Genomic DNA, 10,001 nt, shown 5'->3' with positions numbered 1-10,001 from the left:
TAATTAGACAAATAGTAATGACAGTCAAGTTCCTAAATTGGCAAAAATCTTCAAAGATGTTCATTTCAATCCAAATACAAATATGTGGATACACCATGAGGATGAAGCGACATATGTATGTATATCATTCCATCCTTATCATTCCATCTCTATCATGTTTGTAAAGCTATAACATATGTATTATTAATGTTGTGATTGTTTGTTTCTTTCTCTTTTTCAAATGATAGGAAAATATTCTCAAAGTGCATGAGGATCACTGTCAAGATCCTAATGCAATTCCCTTTACACAAGAGGAGATCTCAAACTTGGTTTTTAAGAAGAAGTTCGGTATTGTAAAAGGACTTGGCATGAGACCTTCCTCTTCTCTAGTAACCACCGCCTCATATAAATCCTCGATGGAGTATATTCAACGGTTAGAAAATGAGATCATTGAGCTCAAAGAGGCAAGAGTTAGGGACCAAGAGGAGCAAGCCAGGGACCAAGAGGCACGAGCTAGGGACCAAGAGGCATGAGCTAAGCAAGGAAAGGTCCAAAAGAATATTCTTAACTTTTTAAGGAGGAATGGTTATGATGATGCTCTTACCTATGGGGGGGCTCAACTTCAAGTTAAAACATTTTTTGGTTAGTACTTTCTTTTAGCAATTGACCCACATTACATGGTGTGACTACTCATAATGCATTGTTAGAAATGTTTCTTCTAACATAATTAATGTTTTTACTTTACGATTTTAATGTAGTATTGTTTTTATATTTGTACAGATTTCTTATTGGTGGTTTTAAGGAGATTTACTTTTGGCATTACTTGAAGACATATGAGGACATCTTCCGTTAATTTTAATTATATTATGCTACACTTTTTGTATTGTTATAAAGCATCTTGAGTTATTGTATATGTTGAAAACAATTATTGTATGGAAGGAGTTTGAATTAGATACTTGTTTTATTTTTTACTTGTGGAATGTATGGATCTTTTTTTATAAATGTGTTGTTGAAATAAATGTATTATTCAAATGTGAGATTTTAGTAATGTAATAACAGGTTACAAGTTAATATCAAAACCATGAAAAAAATAAAAACAGAAAATAAGTTATAGTGACGAAATATTTCGTCACTAAATGTAACAAAATTTTGTAAGAAATGGTTTTAGTGACGAAAATTTTTGTCACTATATGTGCATGGATTTTCTTAAAAATAGTTTTAGTGACGAACTTTTTTGTCACTATATGTACCCAATAAAAAGTTTTAGTGACGAAATTATTCGTCACTAAATATGATTTAATAAACTAAAGTGTTTTTAGTGAGGAAAACATTTAGTGACGAAACGTTTTTGTCTCTAAAAGTTTTTTTTTTTAAATCAAATCGGACTTTTAGTGACGAAATTTTTCGTCACCAGGACTTTTAGTGACAGGGTTTCAGTGACAAAATGAATTTCGTCACTAAAAGTCCAATTTCGTCACTAAGAACCTTTAGTGACGAAATACTGGACTTTTAGTGACGAATTTTTTCGTTACTGAAAATACATTTTGTTGTAGTGCTCGATGGGATTTCTCCAGACAAGTTATTGTTTGAAAGGTTGAGCACTTCTAAATTCGACAGTATTTCATTGATATACTGTGGGATTGATCCTGAAATTACATTACCTAAAAGGTCTAAGATTATAAGTTTTCTACATCCCACAAGGCCCCTAGGGAACTTGCCCCTGAGCCCCATGTTGGCCAGTTGTACACCTCAAACCCTATTCACAAATGTGTACCAATAATTGACCCCGTACATATCCACAGATAGAACCTTCTGTGAGGTTGTTAAAGGTCCAAGAAGTGGCTATGTGATTTTGAGGGTCTTCCAAGGAATCTCTAATAGATTATTTTGAGGGTCTTCCAAGGAATCTCTAATAGATTTCAAGCAAGAGATATCGCTCAGGGTACCAGAACTTAGGCTAAATGTATCTGGCAATGACCAGACAAGAATGTAAAGCAAAACCAGAGCTCTTGAATTAAGAACCATTTGGGTTTGAGATTTTAGCAACATGAGTATTGACACGTACAAAATAAGATGACAGGAATTAGATGGAATAATAAAAGGAACTAGATTGTAAAATCTTTTGCTTATGTAATCAATACTCAAAGAAGTAAGACCAATGTGAACCACTTTACGCTTATTCTTGGCTATAATAATAAAAGAGACAGCGCGTGGTCCCTTGCATCTTGAAAAAAGGACAAGCCTCTTACATAAGCTAACAACATTTTCTTCTATCAAATGGTCAGTTACAGAGACAATGCGGGTCACAATCTTTATAGTTACAAAGAAATGAAGCCGGTGTCTAACAAAAAGATCCGTGTGGACCCAAATTTCTCTTTATTGAGTGAAGCCCAACACATGTTTAGCAAAACATATATTCGAGCCTAACACAAAAAAAGTTGTTAACTGTTTTTTTATTTATTTTTTAAAAAAACATCAAGTTCTTAACTTTAAAAGGGAATTATAAAATAAAGTATAACATATCAAAGACCAACGCTAGTAAAAAATGATGGTCCATTGGCAACTAAGTACCTAGGAGTTGAAGGTGGAGGGGAGGGGTTTGGATTGTGATAGGAATTTCCAATCATTCTTAAAAAAAGAAATTTTAAAATGGGTTTATAATTAATGATATATTTAATCTTGTCAGAAACACGCTTAATTAAGTTTAGCTATTGAGATAATGGACAAGTGGGCATCCTAACTAACCATTTTTTTTTTCATAGCCAACTTGAAACCATTCAAAAATACATTTACAATTCTATCTCAAATCCTAGTAAAGATAGACCTTGTATCATTTTCCACAAGCTTGTGTCACCAAGGTCTTGCCATTGGATATCCAAAAAAAAAAAATCCTTCCCTACCTATGCAATCCTAAGGCCCTCCACAAAGTCCACCATTATTGATGTGGGGGGTAAAAGTGCTTGAATATGCGTTTGGGCTTTGAGTCTGATTAGTTGGTACAAATCTGTTCAATCAGAGTCCCTAGGCCCATAGGTCCGTTCGCACTATAGTGATTCGAGGAGTTGTCTGAGGAGGAGTATCTTTTCAGATGGGCTCGGCAAAGGCCCTGGGACTTGCTAAAAGGTTTAAAGGCAGAATTTTGGAAGATTTATTGGGTAAAGGTGTAATCCAAGCACCCTTTAGAAGCAGGAACGTGTGAGAAATATCTGAGGAAAAAACTGCTACCACTGCATTAAAGGCCCTGCATCTACCTCCCTAGCCGCATTAATGGAGAAATAACCTTCGAACAGTAAAATTCAGCCTTCCAGCTATTACTTGAAGACTTTAAGAAGGTGGTGGATGGGACAAGTATCTAGGAGGAAGATTTGTTTTACACGTAGATGAAACAGGGAAGGAGAAGGATATAAGAAAAGGAGAGGGGAAAGAAAAGGGGGATCTCTCTTCTTCTTGGGAAAAGAACTAAAAATTGTAATATTTTGCTTAGAAAAAGAAATACTATACAAATTGTCCTCGGCTCACGTCCGAGGAGGTTTTTTTTGTTACGTCCATCTATTACTTGCATAGACAGCGGCATTCTAGCCTGTTGTTCAATCTTCCAACATCCCAAACCTAAGTTTCAAGCCCATACTCTACAAATTTCATTGTATAAGGCTCTTTGGGCCTGGGCCCATCACTTGTTTTTGGGTCGAGGTACAAATTGTGCACTTACAATTGACATATAGTTCTCGGGCGTGATTGTATTCATATCCACGCTAACAAAGTCTGGTACTGGCCCTGACAAGAAATTGTTAGCAACATTAAAAATTCTTAGCTGTACGAGCTGGCCGAGTTGCTAAGGGATTTGACCCTTAAGCCTATTGTTTTCAAGTTGCAGGATCTCCATAATAGAGCAATAAGAGCAACCACATCAGTCCCTCTATTTTACACATCTATTTTTACACTAAAAACCTACTTTTTCTATTTTACACATCTATTTTTACAAAACCCCCCACATCCGTTCATCTATTCTATCCCCTCTTTTAATTAAATAATCAATTTCCTCACATTTTTTATTATATCTCTCAACTACCTATATACGCACGCTCTCTTTCTTTCTCTCTCTCTTTACCCATATCTGATTTGTTGCTCTCTCTCTATACCCATCTCTCCCTCTCGTTCAACTCTCACTATCCCTCTCTATACCCCACTCTCCCTCTCGATCAACTCTCCCCAACTTTGATCAACAATCACCGAGCTACGATCCACGATCTCTCCCTCTCAATTAACTCTCCCTAGCTCTAATCAACAATCATCGAGCTCCGATCCGATCCAATCCACGATCCACGAGCTTCGAGCTCCGATCCAAGTTCCGATCCACGAGCTCCGATCCACGATCTCTCCCTCTCAATCAACTCTCCCCAGCTCTAATCAACAATCATCGAGCTTCGATCCACGAGCTCCGATCCGATCCGATCCAATACACGATCCACGAGTTTCGAGCTCCGATCCAAGTTCCGATCCACGAGCTCCGATCCGATCCAGTCAAGCACCGATCTGTGTTTGTGTATCTCTATTTTTTTTTTGAGCAAGTGTATCTCTGTGTTGATTCTTTGTGTTGATTTGTTTGTGTGGATGTATTTTTGTGTGGGTGTGTTTGTGTGCATTTGAGGAAAAAGAAGAAGATGAGAAGAGACTGAGTTTGATGAGCATGGAGAAGAGAGAGAAAAAAAGGAGCGAATGGAAATCAACAAAATAATGTATGAACGAGCTACAATAGCCGTGTAAATTTACACGGTTACTGTAGCTCGTGGATAGATTTGCACCATTTTAGAAAGTTTTACACCCACTGATGTAGGAGTTTTTTTTTTATACCAAAATGTGTAAAATGGAGGTTTTTTTGTATTATAGAAGACTTTAAAGGGACTGATGTGGTTGCTCTAAGCGAGAGCATTTCTATAGAAGGTAATATTTCGTTGATATCTTCTGGCCCTCTGGGATTGACCAAAATTCTTGAAAAATGTGCCTTGAGGTTTCTTCTATACTTAGCTTGAAAGGCATAATGGGTTTCTCCAATAGACTCAATATTGTGTTTTAAAAATTACAAATAAAGTATATATGGAGAATTTCTCTAAATTAACGATTAGCATTTTTTTTCCAGAAGAATTAAAGATGAACCATTAGTGCAAGCAAAAAAAGTTTAATTAAGCAACATGTAATTTGAACTAATACATTGGGTTAATGTATTTAGTTAAATATTTGGTCATATGAAATTTGAAGATTTAAATTATATGTTTGTAAACATATAACTAAGTAAATACATACAAACATATAAATATGTATGTATGTATGTATATAAATAGCTCTAACTTTGAAATAGTACACTGCTATTAACCAAGACTAAAATATTTTATTTCTTTGACAAAACCAAAATTGTCTTTAATGCAAAATTGACTCCCTTGCTCTATAAGCAATTGATCGCAGGTTGAACACTACCAGAAGATGTGACAGATGCATGGTTACATGAAGATTTGGCTACTTGATTCTTGTAAGTGAGCATTATGCTCTCCATTATTATTATGGAGCATGGGTTTCTTGAACTACAATTTAAATTCACAGCAACCTCTGTTGCTGAAGTTCCATGAATGTCTTGGTATGTCACATTACTAATTTTTACACCAGAAGCCTGTTGAAATGGAAAAAAAATTCACACATCAATTTTCTACTTATTAGTAGTGGTAGTATGCAACCTCTAACCTATAAAATTAAAAAACTAACATCACAACTTTTTATTTATCTAAATTTTGAAAGATGTATTATAAAGATAAAACTGAAAAATTAAAAATTTTCTTCTTCCAGAGAAGAGGGGTTCAATCAGGGCCCAAAACTAATGTGCATGAATAGTTTCTAAGGTCTAAGTCAGGGGCCAACGAAACTGAAATTTACAAGAATCTATATTGTGCAATCTTCTTGAATATGTTAAGGATTTTCATAAGTATACTAAAACATATTATAGTTTAAAATTTAAACAACATTTGCATAAATATCCTTCAAAATATCGTACCTGATTAGGGCAACCTCCAGAGGGGCAGTAATTTTGATCAATTATAATGGGATTTTGGACATTCATCATATTTACATGTTGGAAAATAACGTTCCTAGCAAACCCATTACTAGGCCTTGCCCAAGACTTAATCCTCACCCCATTCTGTGTATCGGTAAAATTAGTTGTTTTAACTGTCACGTTCTGGACACCAGCCTCTTGCTGATTTTGGCCTAAACTCCCAATGCTGCACCAACCAATCACACCCATGACCAATTTGGCATCACCATATAATATTTTTATTATAGTCACATAATATTTTAATAGATAAAAAAATTAATAAAATTTCTTTACCTAATTCCATGTCCAGGTCCACATGCTACATTTTCAATCCATAAATTAGTGGTACCGGGGCCAATTGAGATGCAATCATCACCAGTTTGGATATTAGAGTTAAGAATTGTGACATTGGAAGATGATTCAACATGAATGCCATTGGTGTTTGGGCTATTTCCGGCGGCAATGATCCTGACACCTTGCATATTCACATTATTGCAAGCATTGACGACAATGTGAAACATCTGGCTGTTTACGGAAGTTAATCCACTAACTACAACGTTGTTTGAGTTGGTAAATTCCAATGTCTGCTTACATACACAAAAGAAAATGTTCTAATTATTATTGTTTTTTTTTTTAAATTACAAATAAAGAGTATATAGAGTATTTCTCTAAAATTGAAAATGAACATGACTATATAGGGCTATTCAATTCAAAAGTTCAAGCCAGACATAAATAAGTGTTAGCAAACATCGTAGGCACATTACAAATCAATATTGAGCAAGGAGCTTTCACACAAAAACTAAGTCAAAATAGAAAATACACTTAAAAAGTATTAAAATGTGCAATAAATGACTATAATGGGAATATTCTTGGGAAGAAAAGAAATAAGCCTACAAGAGTCCATAACTCCTAAGTTTCATCTAAGAGGAAACCAAATGTAATCTCAATTTTTTTTTCCCTTACGATTCTTCAATACAACGTTTTGCTTACTGCTTGGATTCCCTTCAAAAAATCTGGAATTTATCTAAAAAATGATCATCTTTGAATAACTAATGGAAAGGAGAATGGTGAGTCCAACTCTAGAATCCAAAATGGGAATGCAGTAGGAGATGGGGGTGGGCTTAATCTTCCTATCAAACTATATGCCAAGCTCCTCTTAGCTCTATTGTCTTTCTCCTTCCCAAATTTTGCCAAATGATTTAAGACCTGAACTGAAAGAGACTCTTCAAACAAAGCTTACTGACTCGACCTTAAGAAGCTTTTATCCTTGGTTTATTTGGACCTAACGGTATTCTCTAAATTAACGATGAACATGATTATATAGGGCTATTTAAGTAAATATGTGGACCTTATGGGATGGCCCGTTAATGTAAGCAACAAAAGCTTAAGCTTGTTGTTTGACCTTTGACATTCCCATAAATTTTTAAGCATGTTTACTTGTACACAAAAATAAATATTATACTCCAGAACAAGTGATTATTGTACACTTCAAGAGTATACTTCTTCCCTTTCACAAAGGGATAAATATCATGATTTGTGGGATCTATCCCTCTGTGAGAGAGAGGGAGTATATTCTCAAAGTATACAATAATTTTCCCTCCCGATCATAAGATTATTTCCAAGTGTCCTATATGTGATTTTCTTAGAAATGGTTTATTGTGGCATTATTGAAATATTTCAAATGTGACCAAAATCCCCTCCAAAACCTGGAAGAACGAAAACAGTTCATAGTCTAAACCAAAAATCAAATGATAAAGCACACCACTTTCCATTAGAAAATCCAAACGAGTCCCAGTTGGTTACCTAGAAAATAGAGGAAATTTATTTTAAAGACTAAAAGGGAGCAAATCAAGATATCTTAGGACCTAAAAGATCACCATAGATTGGGTCAGGTTGGGTTCAGGTCCAAAACTTGTCAACTTAAATGGGTTGCAAGTGGGCTAGGTAGATCAGATTAGGTTATACCCTTACAGGTTGATCCATATTTTTTCACAAACAAAAAATAAATAAGTAAATTAACAAAAAGTTACTAAGGTTTTGTTTGAAAACGGCTTATTTAACTGAAACTGAAAACTTTTTGTTAAAAGAAAGCAAATCAAGATATCAGAGGACCTAAAAGACCACCATAAAGACCTGGCAAATAGATTGGGTCAGGTTGGGTTCAGGTCAAAAACTTGTCAACTTAAATGAGTTGCAAGTGGGCTAGGTAGATCAGATTGGGTTACAGCCCTACAGGTAGATTCATATTTTTTACAAACAAAAAACAAATAAGTAAATTAACAAAAAGTTACTAAGGATTCATTTGAAAACTACTTATTTAACTAAAACTGAAAACTTTTTGTTAAAAATATGCTAAAGTATACTTATATCTTAAAAAAATTTTGAAAATGTGAAAAAACATGAGAAAAAGTGAGGTTTTAAAAATCTATACAATAAAGCTAAAAACTGAGCTTATAAACTCATACCAAACACATGCTAAATGTCAAAAAAAAATAATAATAATAATAAAAGTTCAATAACACTCATATTCTTAATTTTACGCTGTTTATTGTGGCGTTAGTCACATACCGTGGCTCCCAAAGGACAACTTTTGCCAGAGGCCTTGCAAGCCCACAAGCTAGTACCTTGCCCATCAAGAATCCCATTACCAGATACTGTAAGCCCATCAACATGCTGAAACAATACCCAGTATGTTTTATTTCCGAGGACTGTATAGTCCGATGGGGCCACAAGGGTCCCATTAAGCATAACATTAACTTTGTTGCTGCAAGGTCCAATAAAAATCACTTGCCCGAGAGCGAACTTTCCTGCTGGTACATAAATAGTGGCAGGCTGCATAGAGGCACAAGCTTTTGTCCATGCACTAAGGAAAGCCTGAGCTGAGTCTGTTTGCCCATCTGGTTTGGCTCCAAAACTCACTACATTGTATATCGTTGGAGCAGATAGCACTAAGGAAATGAACATAGAGAGAAGTGTAAGGACAAGACAGCTTATGGCAGGGAATGCCATTTTGGTTTTGTTTGGATGTGAAACTAATGTGTGTTTGTGACTTTGTGTGTGTCAAAGAGAGAAGAAGTGCCTTGGGCAGTTTAGCTGTTGAGGGAGTTTAAACTTGAGAGGGTATTTATTGCATTTGAATGCACATTTGGTTTTGAGAAAGTATATACATAAATTAAAATTTTGACAACAAATTTCCACTTGGCTAATGTGATAGATTGTTAGTAATTGGTAAACAAAATGACATCAATGGTAGGTTTAGATAAGAATTAATAAAAAATTACCAACTCAAATTTTGTGAAAAATATTTTGAAAATTTTTGTGTTGGTAACATTGCTCTTTAATTCTTACCTTTTAGAGTGTTAGTCAGCAAAATTTCAATAAAATATTATTTTATCTATTAAAAAAATGATTCTTTTTTTCTTATAATTCGATAGCTACAATAAGAGAGGTGCTAATTGAACTACGAAGATCCGAAAAAATTTCTCTCTTTTATTTTGTATATAGATATGAAACGTGATAATCATGATAGTTATTTATAGACATTTATTTTGGTTGTGATTGTATATGTAGTATTAATTTGAATTTTGATAATTATTGTAGTCATTAATAAGTGTTTTAACTACACTTCTTAATCTCTCTTTCCCCAACTCTTAATTATTGTAGTCATTACCAACTATGTTCTTCCTTTCCTAATCTCTTTCCCCACTTCTTAATTAGTATATAGGTTTGGTTAATATATGTCTTTAAGTCATTCATTAATCATTTATTTTAGAAAAATGTTTTATGAAAAATTGAAAAAAATGTAATAAAAAGTTAGTCACTTTTTCAATTTTTCATAAAAGATTTCCAAAAATGGTTTACATATATACCATAAATTATCTACTATAAAAGATGATACATATGCTTTCTTTTTTTTCTTTTTTCTTTTTTTGAGAACATATGC

The 10,001-nt window shown here is 34.2% G+C and overlaps 1 protein-coding gene across 1 annotated transcript; it reads right to left on the bottom strand.

Annotated features, from left to right (window-relative positions):
• Window positions 1–5,419: 5,419 nt before the first annotated feature.
• LOC142630813 (polygalacturonase-like) lies at window positions 5,420–9,067 on the bottom strand. Its single transcript, XM_075804865.1, has 4 exons — window positions 8,627–9,067; window positions 6,353–6,642; window positions 6,020–6,245; window positions 5,420–5,641 (listed from the first exon to the last, which is right to left on the bottom strand). Exons 1-4 carry the CDS (start codon window positions 9,065–9,067, stop codon window positions 5,420–5,422), a joined length of 1,179 nt encoding a protein of 392 aa, XP_075660980.1.
• Window positions 9,068–10,001: the final 934 nt, after the last annotated feature.

Source organism: Castanea sativa, chromosome 4 (assembly GCF_040712315.1).
Source record: "Castanea sativa cultivar Marrone di Chiusa Pesio chromosome 4, ASM4071231v1".
Taxonomy (NCBI): domain Eukaryota; kingdom Viridiplantae; phylum Streptophyta; class Magnoliopsida; order Fagales; family Fagaceae; genus Castanea; species Castanea sativa.
This window is presented reverse-complemented; position numbering and strand designations above follow the sequence as displayed.